The sequence below is a fragment of the Myotis yumanensis genome, unplaced genomic scaffold (assembly GCF_028538775.1).
Source record: "Myotis yumanensis isolate MYYU_CA2020_CCGP unplaced genomic scaffold, mMyoYum1.0.hap1 SCAF_17, whole genome shotgun sequence".
NCBI classification, from domain to species: domain Eukaryota; kingdom Metazoa; phylum Chordata; class Mammalia; order Chiroptera; family Vespertilionidae; genus Myotis; species Myotis yumanensis.
Window position 1 is genome coordinate 38,357,691 of NW_027223768.1, and position 22,308 is coordinate 38,379,998.

The 22,308-nt window shown below is 45.1% G+C and overlaps 1 protein-coding gene across 2 annotated transcripts in view; it reads left to right on the top strand.

The window, feature by feature from the left end:
• The window catches only part of RNF115 (ring finger protein 115), an 80,376-nt gene extending 58,774 nt beyond the window's left edge, over positions 1 to 21,602 (top strand). For both annotated transcript variants that reach the window (XM_070396930.1, XM_070396931.1), the window contains 5 exons: positions 10,319 to 10,387; positions 11,765 to 11,837; positions 12,934 to 13,027; positions 16,582 to 16,697; positions 17,327 to 21,602. In XM_070396930.1, coding sequence (XP_070253031.1) covers positions 10,319 to 10,387; positions 11,765 to 11,837; positions 12,934 to 13,027; positions 16,582 to 16,697; positions 17,327 to 17,458 — 484 coding nt within the window. In that variant the 3' untranslated portion in view covers positions 17,459 to 21,602. The remainder of the gene's footprint in view (positions 1 to 10,318; positions 10,388 to 11,764; positions 11,838 to 12,933; positions 13,028 to 16,581; positions 16,698 to 17,326) is intronic.
• Positions 21,603 to 22,308: the final 706 nt, after the last annotated feature.

Below are 22,308 nucleotides of genomic sequence, written 5' to 3' on the forward strand. Positions count from 1 at the left end.
TATTTCTCAGCTTCTGTTTTGTCTAACCATTCCCCCCTAGTTCACATCCACACATTTTTATTTCTTTTATTTTTAAAAAATACATTTGTATTGAATTTTTTTAGAGAGAGAAAGGGAGAGGGGGAGAGAGAGACAAAAACCTCCTGTACTCCCCCTACTAGGGATTGAACCTGCAGCCCAGGCATGTGCTCTGACTGAAAATCAAATCAGCACTCTCTTGGTGTATGGGTCGACACTCAACCATTGAGCCACAAAGCCTGGGCACACGTCCACATCTTTTGCATGCCTGCACTACTGCATTAGATTCCTAACTCTTCTGTTTCTTTTAAAGTTTTATCATTCTTCTTTTTAATCCTCACCTGAGGATATATTTTTTTTATTGCTTTTCTAGAGAGTGGAAGGGAGGGAGGGAGGGAGAGAGAGAGAGAGAGAGAGAGAGAGAAAACATTGATGTGATGTGTGAGAGACACACTGATTGGTTGCCTCTTGCACGCACCCCTACCAGGGCTGGGCAACTTGTGCCCTTGATTGGGAATCGAACCAGAGACTCTTCAGTCTGCAAGCCGGCACTCTAACCACTGAGCAACCGGCCAGGGCTAAAGCTTTATCATTCTTAAATTACTTCCGTAATATCCTTGCAGGATTATCTACCTACATTTTCAAATCTGTGCCATCACTTTCCTGCTTAAAGTCCATTCGCACAGGGTCCATAACCCAATATACAAAGCCTTCTGTTTTTGAATCCTCCCAGGCTCTGCAGCCTTCTTTCCTGTTGCTTTTGCTTTTATTGCTCCAATACAAAACTTACGGTTATCATGCTGTTTCATGCTTCTGTATCTTTGCTTAATCTGTTTTCTCTGTCTGAAATACCTCCACTGCTTTTTTGACCCAATTAAATCAGTCCTTTACTGAATTCAGGAAGTCTCCCATGACCCTCAAGACGATGTATCAAATGCATTTTCTTTGTGCTCTCCTCAAAGCCCTTATGCATTCCTCCACCATAGTTCTAACTCTGCAAATTGAAGTTATATTATTAACTAGCATTCAGGAAGCATACTGTGCCAGGCTTGGCATTCATTAGCTGATTTAATGTTTTGAATAACCCTATCAGGTACTGCTGAGGAAAATTGAGATCCTGTCTTATTAGAATCTATATTAGTAATCTGTTACTGCATAAGAAACTACTCTAAAACTTGGTGATTTGGATTGGTAATTATGTATTTTCTCTCACAGTTTCTTTGGGTCAGGAATTTGGACAGGGAATGGGAGATAGTTTGCCTCAGCTGTATTATGTCTAGGACCAAAGGACTGGAATCATCTGCAGGCTTATTTGCTTACATGTATTACATGTTAATGCTAGCTGGTGGCTAGGGTTCTAGTTCGCTGTCACCTGGAAAACCCACATGTGACCCTCCTTAGTCTTAGGAATCAAGGCTAGTTTTTTATTTTGTTTTAAGATGTCTGTTTATTTGGGTTTGTTTGTTTCTTCATTCAGATTAAATATCTGGGCAAGAATACCAAATAAATGATGTACCCTTCTCAGTGTATCACAACTAAGGGACACAAGATATCAGCTTGTTTTATCATGGCTAATGTTAAGTTTGACCATTTGGTTAAGGTAGTATCTGCCAAATATCTATCTATCTATCTATCTATCTACCTACCTACCTACCTACCTATCTATCTATCTATCATCTATCTATCTATCTATCTATCTATCTATCTATCTATCTATCTAAAGAGCCAGAATCTGTAACGACCTAAGGCTCGACCTAACACCTGAACTAACACCGGAAGTCAGTGCTGGGTTGCCCCAGCACTGACTGCCGAGGGGGCTGTGGATTAGGCCCGGAGAGAGGCCTGCAGAGAGAGAGGCAGGGTCTGATCTGCAGCCTCAGTGGCAGCTGTTGATCAGCTGTTGCCTCTCTCTTTCTCTTCCGCTTCACCAGCAGCCGAGTCCGCGCCTCTGACGGCTGCTGATCAGACACGCCCCTTTGATCAGGACCAGAGATAGGCCCAGAGACGCTGACTGGCATAGAAACCGACCAATCAGAACCAAATCTGGGTGAAGTGTCAGTAGCCAATGGCTGCCTAGGAGGGGGAGCTTTTGACGCTGACTGGCATAGAAACCAACCAATCAGAACCTAATCTGGGTGAACTATGAAGGCAGAACCTAAAGTGGGGCTGAGGAGGGGTTTTAAGGGAAACAGCTGTTTGGTATAAGGTGTAAGAAAGCGGTTCAATTTTTTAACCCCTAGTGTGTCGGGGAGTGTGATCGCGCTCCTCCTGTCTTTTCGCCAAAAGTGCCGGGAGCGCTATTGCGCTCCTCCTGCAGTGTCCAGTTCTAAGTCTGCTTTTATTAGTGATGATGATATTGCTAAATATGTCAATTCTTGCTGTGAAGATGACGATTTTGTGGAAGATATTGAATATGTAACTTCATTTACTTGCGATTCATAATTTTTTTCCTAAACTGCTGTAAAATCAGCAAAAATGCCTTGGTAATTTTAGCATAGTTCCTAGGATATTGGTTGGCACTCAAAGGGTTAATGACCGGTTTGGCAGTATAGTGTATGGCTATCAGTCCAGATATAGGGATTATGTGGCTGGCTATCAGTCCAGATATAGGGATTATGTGTTTTTGTCTGCCAACAGCATCTCCTCCTGCTGAAAAAGGCTTTCCCCCCCATTTAAGCAATCATATCCTATATAATCTATCTATACTAATAAAAGGGTAATATGCTAGTTAGACCAGCCATCTTCCGGAGGTCCGACTTCCTTCCGGACAAAGCCATGGTGGTGGGGGCTGAGGCAGAGACAGTTAGGGTGATCAGGCTGTCAGGGGAGGGGACTTGGGGGTGAGATCAGGCCGGCAGAGGAGGGTAGTTGGGGGCAACTAGGCTGTCAGGGGAGGACACTTGGGGGTGAGATCTGGCCAGCAGGGGAGGGCAGTTGAAGGGTGAGATCAGGCCAGCAAGGGAGGGCAGTTAGGGGTGATCAGGCAAGCAGGGGCAGTTGGGGGCAAGATCAGGCCAGCAGGGGAGGACAGTTAGGGGTAATCAGGCAGGCAGAGGCAGTTGGGGGCAAGATCAGGCCAGCAGGGGAGGGCAGCTAGGGGTGGTCAGGCAGGCAGGCAGGCAGGTGAGCGGTTAGAAGCCATTAGTCCCAGATTGCGGTCGGACATCCCCCAAGGGGTCCCCGATTGGAGAGGGTGCAGGCTGGGCTTAGGGAACCCCCTCCCCCCACCCCATGCACGAATTTTGTGCACTGGGCTACTAATTTTTAATAAAGGTATTCTTTCTCTTGCACCCTTTCTCTTTTGTAATTAATAATTCTTACCTGAATTAATACTATAATAGATATAAAATAATTTTTCCACTTCTGTGATTTCTTCTATAAGTAATCTATAATAATAAAAGTGTAATATGCTAATTTGACTGGACGTCCTTCTGGACAAAGCTGAGGCTGTGAGGGAAGCCCAGGTCCCAGGTGCCTGCCGGTGGTCGGAGGGAAGCCTGGGTCCTAGGTGTCAGAGGGAAGCTGGTGCTGGCAGCTGGGGGAAAGAAGGCCTACTCTTGCACGAATTTCCTGCATCGGGCCTCTAGTAGATAATATTTTGTAAAAAGGTTTTTTCTTCTCCCTGTCCTTCCTTATTTGTTTGTTGACTTACTTGTTTTAGTGTGGACTCATGGATTTTGTTTTAATTATTATTCATTTTTTAAAAATATATTTTTATTGATTTCAGAGAAGAATGGAGAGGGAGATAGAAATAGAAATATCAATATCAATGATGAGAGAAACTCATTGATCGGCTGCCTCCTTCTGCACGCCCTCTACTGGGGATTGAGCCTGCAACCTGGGCATGTGCCCAATCAGTCATAACCTCCTGGTTTATAGGTTGACGCTCAACTACTGAGCCACACCACCTGGGTGGATCTAGGCATTTTAGGCAGCAGCCCTTGTTCACAGCCCTTAAATTAATAGAGATTTGGGGCATCAGAGTAAAGTAATCAGCTCATGTTTCTCTATTAGCTGATAATTTCTGGTCTATTGGACAAATACGGTTTCTGTGAGTTTCCATTAATGGAAATAGAGGACTTTCAAGAAAATATATATATTGGGCAAATAAGAATGGAAGAATTATCCTAATTTGTTGTTTGTTACTGAATAAATGCTTAAAACCACAATATGAATTCTCTTAGGTGGCCTTATATCCTGTCTGCAATCTAAGAGAGCAGTAGAAGTTAACTAACCTTTATGAAGTGTCTAGAATTTTCCAGGCACTAGGCTGAATACACTGTTTTCACTTAGCCCTTGAGCTGGGCCACATACAGTTCAGTTCAAATAGGCAGGGGTCAAATTTTAAAATCTTTTTGCTCAAAACTTCTTGTCAGACTAATAAAGTATCGGTATGAACATATTAGCTTGAATCAGTACTCCTTGGTTTGCTTTGCCTTTTTATTTCATAGGAAATTGTGGTCTGGCCTATTACTACATTGTCCCTTTGACTAATAGCAGAGTGGGAGAAAGATGTAAGCTGCCTTTTCTCAAATGTTCTTTACAGATATCATTACCTTAGTAACATGAAAGTAACATAAACCCTGATTTAATGGTGGTTTAAACAAGAATTTTTTTCTTAGATTTAACAAATCTGTAGGTAGCTGGCAGCAGGTTAGTTCAGTGTCTCAAACATGTGAGTGTTGGATCTCTGTGATTCTCTTGGTCTTTCCCTTATGCTTCCTTAGGGCCTCAGGCAGGAAGAAAAGGGAAAGAAATAGCATGAGCTTATTTATCCTTTATTTTATTTTTTTAAGGAAAGAAAAATCTTTTCCACTGTTCCACTCCCCCCTATATGTCACCTGTCAAGAAAATTGTACTCACTGGATACTTTGTCACATGCTCCCCAACCCCAGCTGTAAAGAAAGCTGGGAGAGTATGTATTAGTAGTAGGTGTCAAGGGAGAAGGGTGTTGAGTGAATTTGGGGTCAGCCACCCAGTGTCTGCTGTTTAGTTATTTTATTAGCTACTTAAGCTAATAGAATAACTAGCATGTTAAATTAGATTAATTGTAGGATAGGGTTAACATTTATTTTATATTAAAAATGTCTTAGGAATGTTCTGACTATTTAATCTCATCGCTTGTAAAACATATTAAACATGGGCACCTCCCTCCATTCCCCCCCTTTTCTTTATGGGTGTTACAAACTCAGTGATTTTGGCTCTAAATCAGCATTTTATATTTTAGACATTTAAATACTGTCTTGATGAAATTTTCCCTCTCTAGCAACATTATTATTTAATGTTTTCATTAAATAGGCCTACCTGTTTTTTTTACCTTAGACATACTATGAAAAGAAGCTTCACCTGTGTAAGTAAATATTATTGACTATTCAGTAGTCGTTTTCCCCTCCACTCATCTTTTTTGCCAAGTAAAAACTGTGTTCTGCTATAGGTGCTATAGTATCAGAGAATGCCACATATTACTTTCTAAGGCTCTGTGTCAGGGCATTAAGCATGTCACCCATTTCTCACCATTGGGTCCTAAAGGCTATGCTTGAAGGACTGCTGATAAAAAAATTAAAAAAAAAATCTTTGTTGAGAGTATTACAGATGTCCCAATTTCGCCCCGCTATTGTCCCCCTCAACCTGAATCCTGCCCTGCCCTAGGCCTTCACCACTATTATCTGTGTCTATAGGTAATGCATATCTACATTATAAAAGGCCAGGGGCCATCATGACCTAAACGACCAGATGAATGACTGGTCACCAGGAAGTTCATGGAGCACCTCTAGGTCCCTCCCCTGCGGCCCGCAGGCTCCTATCACAGCAAGGCTGGTGGCCAGTGGGCAGGCAGGGCAGGGGGTGGGGGTGGGCGGGGCAGCCTCCAGCCCAGGGCCAAGCTGGAGGCCTAATGACCCCGCTGCTGCCACAGCAGCTGCGAATCAGGCCTGGAGAGAGAGGCAGGGCCTGATCAGCAGCTGCTGTGGTGGCTGCAGATTAGGCTGGGTAGAGGCCTGGAGATAGGCCCGGAGACACTGACTGGCATAGAAACCGACCAATCAGAACAAAGTCTGGGTGAAGTGCCAGGAGCCAATGGTTGCCTAGGAGGCGGAGCTTTTGACGTTGACTGGCATAGAAACCGACCGTTCAGAACCTAATCTGGGTGAAATGCGAAGGCAGAACCTGAGGAGGGGTTTTAAGGGCCACAGCTGTTTGGTGTGAGGTGTAAGAAAGCGGTTCAATTTTATTTTTATTTTTATTTTTATTTTTATTTTTATTTTTATTTTTTCAGTTCAATTTTTTAATGACCGGTTTGGCAGTATAGTGCATATGGCTATCAGTCCAGATATAGGGATTATGTGTTTTTGTCTGCCAACAGCATCTCCTCTTGCTGAAAAAGGCTTTTCCCCCCATTTAAGCAATCCTATCCTATATAATCTATCTATACTAATAAAAGGTTAATATGCTAATTAGACTGGGTCAACCAACCCTCTTCCAGACGTCCGACTTCCTTCCGGACAAAGCCATGGTGGTGGGGGCCAAGGCAGAGGCAGTTAGGGACGATCAGGCTGTCAGGGGAGGGCAGTTGGGGGCGACCAGGCCGTCAGGGGAGGGCAGTTGGGGATGGTCAGGCTGGCAGGGGAGGGCAGTTAGGGGTGACCAGACAGGCAGGGGATAGCAGTTGGGAACTATCAGGCCGGCAGGAGAGGGCAGTTAGGGGAGACCAGACTGGCAGGGGAGGGCAGTTAGGGGCAATCAGGCCTGCAGGGGAGGGCAGTTAGGGCCGATTAGGCCGGTATGGGAGCAGTTAGGGGTGCTCAGGCAAGCAGGCAGAGGTGATTAGGGACAATCAGGTAGAGAGGTTAGGGGCAATCAGGCAGGCAGGCAGGCAGGCAGAGTGGTTAGGGGTGATCAGGCAGGCAGGCAGGTGAGCAATTAGGAGCCAGCGTTCCCAGATTGCAAGAGGGATGTCCGACTGCCAGTTTAGGCCCGATCCCACAGATTGGGCCTAAACCAGAAGTCGGACAACCCCCAAGGGGTCCCCAATTGTAGAGGGTGCAGGCTGGGCTGAGGGAGTCCCCCCCATGCACGATTTTTGTGCACTGGGCCTCTAGTCCTGTATAATAAAAGGCTAATATGCAAATCGACCAAACAGTAGAATGACCATTTGCTATGATACACACTGACCACCAGGGGCAGACACTCAATGCAGGAGCTCCCCCCTGATGGTCAGTGTACTCCTACAGGGAGAGTGACGCTCAGCCAGAAGCCAGGCTCATGGCTGGTGAGCGCAGCGGCGGTGGCAGGAGCCTCTTCCGCCTCTGTGGCAGCACTAAGGATGTCCGACTGCTGGCTTAGGCCCGCTCTCTATGGGGAGCAGCCCTAAGCCATCAGTTGGACATCCCCTGAGGGTTCCTGGACTGCATGAGGGCGCAGGCCAGGCTGAGGGAACCCCCCCCCCCCCCACCCCCCCAGTGCACAAATTTCGTGCACCGGGCCTCTAGTCTATATATATTTATAAAAGCCAAGCGGCCAAATGACCGGTGGCTATAACGCACACTGCGGTGGCCAACCGGCCCGATCAGGGGCAGGGCCAGCCAGCCAACCACCCGCAGCCCCTCCCCGCTGCTGGCCCTACCCCCGATCGGCTCTCCCCACACCAATCACTGAAGTGTGACCTTCAGTGATTCTAAATAAGTAAATGCTCTCCAGCCTTCATAGACCAGGATTCTAAGTGACGAATGATCAGGAGGAAAACTGCTCACGGCCTGGACCGTCAGTCAGGTGTCCAGGAGAGGTGCCCAGCACAACCACCATTTTCCTGCGTTCTCTCTCCACTGCTTACTACCAAAGAGGGCAGCCACATCACACCATGGTCTCTCTTTAGAGGGTTTGTCAGCAGGGAACTAAACCGCATGACCTGTCTAGGGAGAGGCTTAGAAACAGAAGCTGTAACTGTCCATGACACTAAAGCACCTTTGAAGCTTCAACTCATCCGAAAGCCAACAGCAAAGATGTATACACCCTCAAAGATCTTTGACACTAATAACTCCCCCAGCTGGCCTCGTCCCCAATCGGCCCCCCCTCACCCTGATTGGGGGTGGGCAGCCTGACCCCACCCGTGCACAAATTCGTGCACTGGGCCTCTAGTCTACACTAATAAAAGAGAAACATGGTAATTGGCGTACAACCGCTACCCTTCCCATTGGCTAATCAGCGTATCCTTATGCAAATTAACTGTCAGCCAAGATGGCGGCCGGCAGCCAGGCAGCTGGAAGCGAACATGAGGCTTGCTTGCTCCAGTGACTACAGACTGCAACGTTCCCCGCCTGACTTGCCGGCCTCTGAGCTGGCAGTTTGAAACATTCTAACAAATATAGGCCCGGGATCTCAGAGCTGGAGTTATACATTGTTTCGATTATAGAACCGAAACAAACCAGATACCTGCTCTCAGAGCTAGAGCCAGAGCTAAAGCTGGCCCAGAATAAAATAAAAAAAAGGAGCAGTTGGGAGCTTCAATCAACAACCGCCAGCCTGAAAGCAGCCTTCAGTCCCTCACCCAGACTGGCCAGGCACCCCAGTGGGGACCCCCACCCTGAAGGGTGTGTGACCAGCTGCAAACAGCCATCATCCCCTCATCCAGGCTGGCCAGGCACCCCAGTGGGGACCCCCACCCTGATCCAGGACACCCTTCAGGGCAAACCAGCCGGCCCCCACCCATGCACCAGGCCTCTATCCTATATAGTAAAAGGGTAATATGCCTCCCAGCACCGGGATCAGCGGAGCCGCAAGGCCTCCTGGCACCAGATCAGCGTGACAGGGGGCAGCGCCCAAACCCCCTGATCGCCCTGTGGCTCTGTGTGTGACAGGGTGCGGTGCCCCAACACCCCCCCCCCCCACCACCACCACCACAGGCTCTGCTCTGTGTGTGACAGGGTAGAGCCATAACCTCCCCATCAGCTCTGCCCTGAGTGTGACAGTGGCTGTGCCCCAACCCCCTGATCAGCCCTGCTCTGTGGGTGATAGAGGGTGGCGCCCCAACCCTCCCTCCCCACCACCACAGGCCCTGCTCTGTGTGTGACGTGGTAGAGCCATAACCTCCCCATCAGCCCTGCCCTGAGTGTGACAGTGGCGGCGCCCCAACCCCCTGATTCGGCCCTGCTCTGTGGGTGATAGAGGGAGGTGCCCTAACTCCCCTATCGGCCCTACTCTGTGCGTGACACGGGGGAGGTCCCCAACCCCCTGATGGGCCCTGCTCTGTGCATGACAGGGGGCAGTGCCCAACCCCCTGATTGGCCCTGCTCTGTGTGTGACAGGGTATGGAACCCCAACCCCCCTGATGGTCCCTGCTCTGTGCGTGACAGGGGGCAGCGCCCCAACCCCCTGATGGATCCTGCTCTGTGTGTGACAGAGGGTGGCGCCGCAACCTCCCCATCAACCCTGCCTTGAGTGTGACAGGGGGCGGTGTCCCAACCCCCCAGTCAGCCATACCCTGAGCGTGACTGAGAGTGGCATCGCAACCTCCCGATCTGCCCTGCTCTGTGCATGACGGGGCGGCTCCCCAACTCCCCAATCAGCCCTGCTCTGAGCCTGACCAGGGGCTGCACTTAGGGATTGGGCCTGCCCTCTGCCACCTGGGAGCAGGCCTAAGCCAGCAGGTCGTTATCTCCCGAGGGGTCCCAGACTGGGAGAGGGCACAGGCTGGGCTGAGGGTCCCCCCCTTCCCCTCACCCTCTGAGTGCACAAATTTTTGTGCACTGGGCCTCTAGTCCTATATAATAAAAGGCTAATATGCAAATCGAATGGCGGAATGACTACTCGCTATTACGTGCATTGACCACCAGGGGGCAGACGCTCAACACAGGAGCTGCCCCCTGGTGGTCTTTGCACTCCTACAGGGGGAGCACCACTCAGCCAGAAGCCAGGCTCACGGCTGGCAAGCGCAGCGGCGATGGCAGGAGCTTCTCTCGCCTCTGCGGCAGCACTAAGGATGTCCGACTGCCAGCTTAGGCCCGCTGTCTGTCTGTGGGGAGCGGGCCTAAGCCATCAGTTGGACATCCCCCGATGGCTCCCAAACTGCAAAAGGGTGCAGGCTGGTCTGAGGTGTGTCCCGTCCCGTCCCCCCCCCTCCCCCCCCCCCCCCCCCCCCCCCCCCCGCTCCCGTGCATAAATTTCGTGTTCTGGGCCTGTAGTATATAGATAATAGTGAAAAGCCATAGTGGCTTGGAGAAGGGGTTGGTGGGATTGGTCAGCCATGGATATTTGTAGAGTACTTTCAGTAGTCTCTTGTCTTACCTAACTTTTTCTTTTCCAACAGAATAATACAACAGATCTTTGCAGGGTTCTTTGCAAATTCTGCAGTTCCTGGTGGATCCCCTTTTACCTGGTAAGTAACTAATTGCCTTTTTTATTCTGTTGGAGTAGCATCATTTTAGCTAACTTTAGTATCTGTGCCATGGTAAGAAAGAGAAAGAGCTTCATAGGTGAATATACAGATGCGATTGGCAGGCTGTCAGGCTGCCATTATTTGCTGAACTCAAACTTAATTAGAGCTTTTTTTTAAAAAAAAAACTTTATTTATTTATTTATCCTCACCCAAGGATATTTTTTTTACGGATATTTAGAGAGAGTGGAAGAGAGGGAAAGACAGAAAGAAATAGCAATGTGAGAGAAACACATCAATTGGTTGCCTCCTGCACGCCCCTGACCAGGGCTCGAGCTGGGGAAGAGCCTGCAACCGAAGTACATGCCCTTGACCAGAATTGAGCCCGGGACCCTTTGGTCCATAGGCTGACGCTCTATCCTCTGAGCCAAACCGGCTAGGGTGAATTAGAACTTAATTTTTTGTTCAGGCTCACAAGGGTCATTCTGGTCCCCAGGTTGTCTGGGCATTGGATGTGTCTGATTCTGGAGTGTGTTGAGGTGGGGAATGAGTAGGTTCCTGCCAGGCTTGGTAACTATCTGATTTGTGGGTTTCTCCTAATCATATGGGAAGATTTTATTCCTTAAGAATCTCTGAAATTGAAAACATAATGCTTTTTTCTAAGTAAGAAGGTTCATCAGAAGAAACAAGACTATAATTCAGTATCAGAGTGACACTTACATATGGTTGGTGTTGTCTGGACAATTATTTTGCTACTTCTGACTCTGCCCCCCAAAGCCTTTCTTTGCTTAGAGTGACCTCAGTTCATCCACACAGTTATTCTATTTTCTAACCTCTAGTTTCTCTGAACATATTCCCTCCGTCAACCAGGGCCGTGCACCAGCAGCTCCGCAGAGATACTGCCACATCTCTTTTGTATTGTTTTAAGTTGTGGTTCAGAGAGACTGCGATGGCTGCTTCTACTTGAAAGCTCCTCATTGTTCAGAACCACGGGTGAGGTCTGTTCCAGATTTTGTCCAGTCATGAGGGAAAAACTCTTAGAAAGCTGCTCCATCTATGTTTAATGTAAGTGGGTACAGGGAAGATCAACTTTTCTTAACCAACAGGCAATGAATCCTTTTGTTCTTGTGTGTCATGTGGTATTTCAAGGGGCTTCACATTTTATTCCGTTCAGTTTAGGAAAAATTCCTAGAGAATGGGAGACTATTTGGATAATCTGTATGACCTTGGAAATACTGAGAACTTTTTTTTGCCACTTGATTTTAGAGAACTTATGACTTTGCAGGTCTGAGAGAGCAGGATCCCTCTGCCAGTGTTTCTGTGGTGTAAGGCGGAGCCTGGTCACTTCATCTAATGCTGTCTGTCTCATCTCACGTATAGGAGCGGGATGCTGCACTCCAACCCTGGGGACTATGCCTGGGGTCAAACAGGGCTTGATGCCATTGTCACCCAGGTGAGGAGCTGCCTGTTGAAGGTGTCTGTTCACTGTGTCTCATGGTTCCGCAGGCTTCCTGCTCTCCTGCTACTTTCTGAAATGGCAGTCACTCTGCGTTCCCTAATATTTTGAGCTTGTGGGTTTGCATTTTGCTAATGATTTGCTGGTTTAGCTCAGTACCCATTTATCTTCTAGATCTTAAGACCATTTTTGAAGATCACTTCACCTCCATAGGAAGAAAAGATTTTTTGCCCTGGCTGGTTAGCTCAGAGAACATCGTTGCCATACCCCCCGGGGTTGTGGGTTTGATCCTCAGTCAGGACACATGCAAGAATCAGCCAGTGAATGCATAAATAAGTGAAACAACAAATTGATGGTTCTCTGTCTCTTCCTTCCTCTCAAGAAAAAAAAAATCAGTTAAAAAAGCCTTTTCTTATAACAAACAGTATTTTGTATTTTTGGCCTCTTGTTCAGGCCTGTGAGGATCCTATTAACAAGTTACTTCACAAAAAAAGGAAGGTCTCATGTGCTGAAGCAGGGATTTCTGCCAGATGGAGCAAGTAGGGCAAGGAGGCAGAGAAAAAGGTATTCCCATGCCATGGATAATTGTTTCCACTTGTTAATGTTAATTTTAATTTAATTGGTTTTTTCATTTCCCTTGTGGATTGCTGAGAATAGAAAGCATGTTGTTTATATCCAAATCTTATAGGCAGTATTTACCAATTTCTTGGCTTACCTTATGCTACTTTCCATACTCCCACCCTTTTCTTCCTTCCAGCAGAATGAAGTTTTTGGATCAGTTAAGTATTACTTTGTGTTAAGCTTTAGTTTTATTCATGATGTCACAACCCTTTTGCTGCCTCTAAAGTTGCTTTGTGCCCAAAGGCGGGCCTTGCAATGATAGGCTCTGTCTGTAGACTTATACAGATGTCTCTCTGAAATTGTAAAACAATCAGGAGTGTTATGGCGGCAGTAAGAGGAAACCTGTGCCTCTCAGAGCCTTACAGAAGCAAGAGCAACTAACATTTCTAATATCTGCACTGTTTGTTCTGGCTAGAGCAACTCGTTACCCAGGGATAGTTAGATGTTCACCACTTCTTTTTCTTTTTTGTAGCTTTTAGGACAGCTGGAAAACACGGGGCCTCCCCCAGCGGACAAGGAAAAGATCACATCTCTTCCAACAGTGACAGTAACTCAGGAACAAGTTGGTAGGTTCAGTTTCTGTCATCTTCTGTTTACAATTCCAGCACTTCCTGTACTAAGGATCTTCAGGTGAACCTATGGCACTCTTCAAATTCCTACCATGGTGCCGTGTAAGGAAAGTACCTACTCTTCATTAGGTACCATGAGCAATTACCATGTGGTACAAAGATACATAAGACTTGATTTCTTGAAGAATTTACTAGGGGAAGCAAAACTCTCTAAATAATTAGATAACAGTGTAAAAAAATACTGTTGAGCAGATGCTACTTACTGACTCTGGGGAGAGAGGAAAAGATATAAATGAGAGGCTGGGAATTGGTTTCATATCAACTCGATAGTTAGGTACATTAGGAATAGATATTTTATTTATAACATTGGAGGAATTTAGTGATAAAGGACATTATTTTGGACTGGGAGTTTCTTTCCCCACACATTTAGAGTCAGATTTTAAAGGTAGGACGGGCCTCCTTAGAGAGGTCATTCTATTTCAGGAAAAGTATGAACCAATGTTCAAATGTTCGCATGGATATAGTGTCTGAATCAGGTCTGACCTTATCAGACCTGAAATAGAATCTGGTTTGGGAGGTATGATTGGATAGGAAAGGTAGATCTTGTCATGCTGGACGTTGAAGCTGTGGCAGAGTAGTGAGGCGTGAATATCTTGAGGGGAGGTAAGTTTTGTAGACCCTCAAATGGAGGGATAAGGGAATTTAAGTGGTCTGCAGAGTAGATTAACTTGGAGGTGGTGTCTAAAGTGGATTGGAAGGGGAAGAAAGCAGAAACAGGAATGTGAGGGGCTGTTACAGCATCTAGGTGGGGTTCAGGTGATGTGACAAGGCTGACAGAAAGGAAAGGGTAGATGCAGAAGAGAAAGGCATTCATCACTGATTGCATGATCGATTGAAGGAGGGCAAAGGTCAAAGATGATTCTAAGATAATGCAGCTTTGCAACTACAGAGGTGGTGCTGGCATTATCAGGAATGAGGGATTGTTAACAGTCCCTGGTTTGGTAAGAAGGTGATACAATATTTTTAATTTGTTGATTTTTGAGGCACCACCTGAGAATCCAAGTGAAGATGAACTGGAGAGTGCTATGGAGCTGGTATTAGGGGAAATGAGCAGATACCAAAGTGTAGTATATATTTATAGAGTTGAAGACCTGGTGTAGGGATCCTACCTGGGAGGCTGTTCCCATAGATGAGGCATAAGAAGTAACAGCTAGAATTAGTCCACAGGTGGTAGGAATGGAGAGGAAGCAGTGCGTCTACTAAATAGAAAGTCTTGCTCCAACTGCCTTGAGCGCTGTGGGACACAGAGAGGATCCTGCAGGGGAAATAGACTGGCTGGTGTCCTCGGAGAAGGGGGCTTCCTGTCTCTGGACTTGGAGCTGCCCTAGAGCTTTGCAGTTCTGCAGCACCACCTGCTGGTACAGTTTTTAACTACAGCTTGTTCAGATAGCTTTGGACAACCATGTTGGAAGAGGATGCCTAATGTGGAAAATAGGGTAAACTGAACTGGAACAACTAAGATGACTGAGATGAGTCCCTCGATTGTGGTGGACATATTTCCAGTGTTAGGTCCTAAGAAGAAACTGCCAGAAGTCTGTCACACATTGGGAATATGTTCCTGTTTTACCTAACAGTTAGCCTAAGCCCTAGTTTATTTCTTCCAACCTTTTACTTGGAAAAGTAGGTCTTATCAGATGAATGCAATCAGTAGGCACATTCATCAGTCTTCCTTTTCAAATCCCAGTCTGTTACCATGAACCCCATCCTATCTAATAATAGATAAACATGGTAATCGGCCGTACCTTCGCTACGCCTCCCATAGGCTAATCAGCGTGATATGCAAATTAGCTGCCAACAAAGATGGCGGCTAATTTGCATACTGCAGGCAGGGTGGGACAGCACGAGCTGCCAGTGCGCCGCCATCCAGGGCAGCCCCAGAAGACCCAGAAGCCGACCTGCTTTGCCGCTGGGGACGCAATCGGGTCCCCAGTGGCAAGGTAGGGCGGGACCCAGAAGACCCAGAAGCCGCCTGATATGGTAGTAACTCTATCAGTAAGCACTCTGAAAGTCAGTGGCATAAATGCACCAATTAAAGGATAGATTATGAGGGCGAATCAAAAACAAAACCCACTTTAAATATAAAGACACATAGATTAAAAGTAAATGAATTAAGCTGCAGCCTGTTTTGCTCAGTGGATAGAGCATTAGCCCGTGGACTGAAGAGTCCCAGGTTCGATTCCAGTCAAGGGCATGTACCTCAGTTGCTGGCTTGATCCCCAGTCCCTATCAAAGCATGTGCAGGAGGCAACCAATCAATGTGTCTCTCCCTTTCCCTTCACTCTCTCTAAAATTCAATGGAAAAATATCCTTGGGTGAAGATTAACAAAAACAAAGTAAATGGATTAAGTAACATTAAAGAGATTATAAGAAAAATATATTCTGAATTTTGTTAATTGTATAATGGTTATGTTTAAATTATTAACACCTAAGAAATTGGGTGAAGGGTACATATAATATGCTGTAGTATTTTATAGTTTTTTTTAACATGTATGAGATTATTTCAAATTAAAATATGAAAAAATTAAAAATTAATAAAATATTAATTGAAATGTATCTGCATTACATGAAAAATCTCCTAATTGCTTCTAGCATAATTTATTAAATTGTGCTAAAATTTACAAGGGTTCAATTAAAAAATATCTTAATTCTAAATGATATAATAGAAAATATATAATAGTGCAGTTATAAGCACTTATCTGAAAATAAAAATTTAAAGAAGTGAATTTAAAGAAGGGATTAGCCAAAGAAAATATATGCACAACCCATGGACACAGACAACAGAATGGTGATGGCCAGAGAGAAGTGGGAGGCAAGAGCTGGGTAGAGGGGGCAAAAGGGGGGAAATAGGGACATCCTATATAATAATAAAAGGCTAATATGCACATTGACTGAATGGCAGAATGACCGGTTGCTATGATGCACATTGGCCACCAGGGTGCAGACGCTCAATGCAGGAGCTGCCCCCTGGTGGTCAGTGCACTTCCATATGGGGAGTGCCACTCAGCCAGAAGCTGGCTCATGGCTGGCCAGCGCAGAGGTGGTGGCAGGAGCCTCTCCCACCTCCGTGGCAGCACTAAGAATGTCCAACTAATGGTTTAGGCCCGATCCCTTGGGGGCCTAAGCCTTCAGTCAGACATCCCCTGAGGGCTCCCTGGCTGCCAGAAGGATGTCTGACTGCAAGCTTAGGCCTGATCCCCCAGGGAGTGGGCCTAAGGCGACAGGTGGACAATCCCCCAAGGGGTCCTGGACTGTGAATGGGCGAAGGCCGGGCTGAGGGACTCCCCCCCCCCCCCCCCCTCCCCCCAGTGCACAAATTTTTGTGCACCGGGCCTCTAGTTTTGAAATAAAGCTCATGCTTCCTATCTGCCTCCACCTTGGATGCCCTTTGTGTCTTTTCTTTATGCATTCCTTTGGTTGTTAAAGAAATCGGGCTAGTATTTTCTTCCTTCTTGTTGCTTGTTTACTTTAAAAGGCATTTCCTCCTCCAACAGATATGGGTTTAGAGTGTCCAGTATGCAAAGAAGATTACACAGCTGCAGAGGAAGTCCGGCAGTTACCCTGCAACCACTTCTTTCACAGCAGTTGTATTGTGCCGTGGTTGGAACTGGTGAGTACAGACAACTCTTATCTGTGACAGGCATCTATGCCAGTCACATCTTGTCAGGGGAATGCTTCAGCGTAAGGGTGTAGTTAATTGTTAACGAAGATTAGATTTTAGTCCCCGGCTAACTCTTAGTAACACCATTACTGTTTCTTAAATTACTGTTTGGCTATAACTAGGGGTTAGCAAACCTATAGCCGACAGGTCACTGTGGCCCATCATCTGATTTTGTAAGTGAAGTTTCATTGGAACACAGCTATGCTTATTTGTTTACAAATTGTCTCTGGCTACTTTCATGTGACATCACTGAGTAGTTGCGACACAGGTGGTATTTAGCCTGCAAAGCCTAAAATATTTACTACCAGTCCCTTTACAGAGAAAGTTTTCTGGCCCCTGCTCTAGATCATCTCAGGTCACTGATTCTGGTTAGTTCTATTTGATGGTATGTGTTAGCTGTTGTTACAAGCTCTCTCTGCGTTTAAAGTTCTGTTTGGGGGATGTCCTGGTGTTAACACCTTGGAGCCCAGTGTGCACTTTGTTTTTCTACCAGCCAACTCTCAGGATTTTCTAAGTGTTTAGTACCTACAACTTCTCAGGTCAAGCTGTTTACATGGACTGATATCTTTCTGTTTCAGCACGATACATGTCCTATATGTAGGAAGAGCTTAAATGGTGAGGACTCTACTTGGCAAACCCACAACTCTGAGGCCTCTGCAAGCAACAGATTTAGCAGTGACAACCAGCTACATGACCGATGGACTTTCTGAATCTAAAGACCACGTCTGAGCCAGGGCTGTGGTAGTCTTCTTACCATAGCTGTGAATTGTATCAAAACAAAATAGTCGGTGGAATTAGGAATCGTGTAAGAAACCCCAACCCATAATATTAATGCAGAGTGTTTTCTTTAAATTTAAAGTTAGCATCTATAGATGGAATTGTATCTAAAACCAGATGCCTCTTATTGCTGAATTCAGAGTGATAATTTTATAAGTGTGAAACTTAATTATGTGGGTTCCCCCTGCCAGAATAGAATTAGTTCCTTAAAGTCTAGCTAGGGTCCTGCTATCTGCCAGGTTGCCCTTTAATAGATGTTTTCACCCCCTTGTCCAGCCTCCATCCTATCATTAGTGTATTTTATGGTAAATACAGTGGAACCAGAGCCCAAAAGTCCTACTGATACAAAAGCATATACTCTTGGCCACATTAGCTATGAATTAAGGTCAGATTAATTCAGAAATCTAAGACTAATGACTTCGAACCCTCAGCAAATCAAAGAAAAATTACATTGGGAATGAGAAAGTGGCTTATCATTCATTATACTCTGGTTTTCTCATTTAGTTTTTAAAGACTACTTCAAAAGATGCAGTTTCTGCAGAAACCAGCCAACGTGACTTAGGGTCTTCTGTTGGTAGGAATCTAATTCTGGCTCCTTTTTTCGAAAGTGGAGCAGCATACAGGCAAAAAAGGACACATGTTTGAAATCTTTGGTTCTGACATTTTTTAATGATCCCCATCTCACTGTTTATGTCTTTTGTCCTGGGGACTTTAAAATAATTTCCCTCACAGAAATAGAATGCCTTCATTGCTGCTTCTGTTCACTGTTTTTAGTAATTCATTGGTATTTAGGAATTGAGATTTTTACATTGCCTTATTTTATTTTTTTTAAGCCCTTTGATCATCTCTGAAACCTTTGTTTGCTTGGTTCTGGATATTCTTGGAATCAAACTGATTATTGTGATCATGTTCAAAACAGCCTGGTCTAGGAGAGGTAGGCCTTACTTTTTTTTAGCCTAACAGTGTCCCATCTACATACATATGCTGCTTGGTGCATTTAAAAAGATTAGAAATGTCTTCAGAATCTCAAAGCCTCAAAGGGAAATGATGGGTACTGTTGGTACACCCAAAAGGGTTACAGAGGCCCTGTTAGTCTGGTCATAGTTTAGAATGATCAGAACAAGAAGGCCTCTAAGAGAGTCTCTTTCTTGGCTCCTGTCTTAGTTTTTGTTGACTATCATGCACTATACTCTGATTTGGGGGGTCAGGGAAGGGGATTAGAGATATAGATGATATCTCTAGTGGTAGATGATAGGGGAGGGAAGAGAGACAGAAAAGTGGCCTGCTGAATTAATAGCCTGCCCGTAAAAGGTGTGTCCATAAGGTCTGATTCAGGTTGGGCCAAGAGGAAATAAAAGATGTTTTTTATATGCCTCTCATGTCATATCTCTGTAGAGTTTGTTTCTTTGGAGAATGTGAGCTATTAACTAAGCCTATTGAAATCTAGCCTCCAAATAAACATTGCTTTTGAGGGCAGGTGAGAAGCTGGAGGGAGTGTGAGGTATATTATGAATATTTAATGGCCACTATTCAACTGTCTCAGAAAAATTGTGACAGCCTGGAAACTTTGTCTGCCTGTTAAGTGTCTGGAGATGCCAGGACAAGCGTTTGCATTTTTACTTAAAACCAGAGAACTAGAAAGGATCTCAGTAGCTTCCTAGAAGGATGGAAATGAAGTGCTGGAATAGGGATTTACTTTCTCAGTACACAGAATAGCTAGTAACAGTCTAAATTATCTGAAAATTTCTTCACTTTTTGCTGTCCCAGACTCCTCCCACTTTATGTACCTGAAGTGCTTCTTCCTAAAATAGGAGGCATCTCAGACTTCAGGTTAATTTAGGTTAAGCAATCTATTTGGGTTTTATAAAGCAGCAGAACTAATAGGATATGTGTGTGCTTGTGTGTATACATGTATAGATTTATAATGAATCTGCTCATGTGATATGGAGGCTAAGAGGTTCTAAGATCTTTCCAGGCTGTCACAATTTTTCTGAGAGACAACTGTGGCATTCTAATTTGATTCCAAACACCTGAGCATAGGCGAGTTGATGGAGTACGTTCTAGTTGAAAAGGCAAATGATTGGAAACCCAAGAAGAGCCGATGTTTTACTTTGAGTTCAAAGGCAGGACAGGGCTGATGAACCAACTCAGGCAGCGAGGCAGGAGGAGTTCCTCCTAGCAGGACTATCAGCCTTTTTGTTCTGTTGAGGCTCTCAGCTGATTGGATGAGGCTCCCCCATATTAGGGAGGGAAATCTGCTTTGTTCAGTTACTGATTCAAGTATTAATCTTATAAAAAATACCCTCATAGACACACTCAGAAATAATGTTTGTCCAGGTATCTTGACATCTCATGGCTGAGTTAGGTTGACACAAATTAACCATCACAAGAAAGAAAAATAGAAATGTTGCACACAGTCGAATGATCCTTATCCCACTTAAATTTTGCCAAATTATGGAAATATCTGTCTTGTTTAGAGACCTTAGTACTAGGGTTAAACGGTAGAAGAAACATTCATGGGATGAGGACCAGTTTGCTGTGTGCATAATAGCTATTTTTTCTCTTCAATTTAAATCCACCTGGAAATCTGAGATACCTCCCATTCTAGGGAGAAACATTGCAGATTCATCTAACACCACAGCATGTCTGGGGTGAGACATGCAGTTTGTTTCTAGGAATGCCTTGCTCTTAAATAGGAGGCAGTGCTGAAGGCAGAGGGCTACATAACCCAGACTTCTCAGGTGTTTCTTTCCTTTGTAACTGGAAGGCTTACACACTCGGGAACCTGGAGCATAATAGGACTCAAAAGATGACAGCTTTCTCTGATTGTCAAAGAGAAGAGAAAACGGTTGCAATTTCAGATCTTGAGCCCTTAGACTTGAGGCTCTTACATTCATATTAAATGTAATATGAGTCCCGGCAGAGCTAAACAGATTGTTTTTTTATTCACGAATGTCTTTATCTTCCTCTTGTCCGTTATGATCTGAAATAAGAGAGAAGAAAACTACCATATAAGTCAGACATCCTAGAAATTGGTAGACTTGAACATTGAGAGGTTATATAGGGCACTCCTTTCTGGCCTCTAAGGGATGATTGCTTCTCAGGTAGTTTCCAGATGGGTTAGTATAAGTCATGTTCCTCTGGGTTCATCCTGACCGGGCAGAACTGAGCAGTAGGGTGGGAAGGGCAGAGTGGTACTTTTAGCTGGTATCGCTTCGACATCTTGAAAGTTTCTAAGCTAATGAGTTTGGAGCAGGGAGAAGGAATAATCCTGGTACAAGCATTAATTTTCCTTCAAAGTTCCTATTGTCAGTTCTCTGAAGAGTTAAGAAACTTGCAGAATCCAGAATGACATTTTGTCCCTATTGGTATAGCTCAATTCTTTCCTGAAAGTATTAGTTTCTAAGAAAAAAAGGATTATTCTAGGTGGAGGATATGGAAATGGCTATAAATCAAATAGCTTCCTTAGCTTATTATAAATTGTAGTTGTCAACATTTACTGCATAACAGTTGAGCCAAGTACTTGTCAGATATTTCCTCAAGTAGTACTCCTTGGTCCACTAATTAGCTCTCAACTTAGTTAGAAGGTTTTTGGGGAACATTTCCCCTCCAACAGGTATCACTTTGATTAAGTGGTTATTAGGAGGAAAAGTATTTGTTTATGTCTTTGTATTCAAATATATGTGTGTGTATGTATATATGTATATATTCACAGAGACACACACACACACATGCACATTTCACTGTAGAGGAAAGGATGCGCTTGATGGGCACAGGTGCAGTGAGCAGGGGCCTGGCAGAGGCCTGAGCCTCACAGCCGGTTGCTCTCACTGCGCACCTTGGCTCCTGTGTTTCTGCAGTTCTGTGTTGGGACACTGTTGGCCTGGCAAGCACCCTGTTACATGGTGTGGTGAAGGGATTCAGTAGAAGTAAAAGTGTGGTCATTGATGAGGTTAAGAATAAAGGACTTTTGAGAAAAGGGTGTTTATCATCCATTGCTTCTGTATGATATTAAGTTGAACTTAAATATAATTTGTTTTTAAAATTTTTTCTTGATAAATTATTGTTGCCAATTGACTTTCTCTCATGACTCGCGTGCTTCAGTTTATTTCTCCCTGGTGTCTAGGTGCTGCTTCCTCAAGGAACTAATTAAATATATCAGTCTGACGGGGGAATGAGTCTGTGTCTGTTATAAACAATAACACAGCAGCGTCTGGGGTTTTGGAGGTGAAGGGCACTTCCGAGTTGATTGTTAGAGCTGCTCTAGGCAGGCCACTGACATCTGTGAAGACAACTGGTTTTAGGAGGAAAAGGAGGAGGGTGGTAACAGATGATGCTAGGGGGAAACCCTGTTTGACCGCTGATGGAGAGGTGGGAAGACCAGAGTGCTGTTTACAAGAATAAACCAGCGGAGATTTGGGAGTTAGGGGGACCGGCAGGACAGAGTTCTCTTACTGCAAGTTTCCAAAATGAATCTCGAATGAGTTCTGGTGCAGGGAGTTGGGGGGAAGGCTTGATGGGTTAAACATTCCAGGTCGCTGTCCTGTGGGAGGAAATTATAGCTTGTAGTAATGTCTGAGTCTCAGCACTCTGGCTGGGCCCCACAGGCTGCTCCAGGGGTTTGAACTAGAACAGGTAGAGTGCATTGTGTACTGCTGGAGAGGTTTCTCAGGGCCAAAGCAGAGCCCTTCTCTTATCCAAAGGACTTTGAGGTTTTCATCTCATACCTGCCAGACAATGGAATTACATGCATCCAACTCTACGATCTTATACATAAGAACTT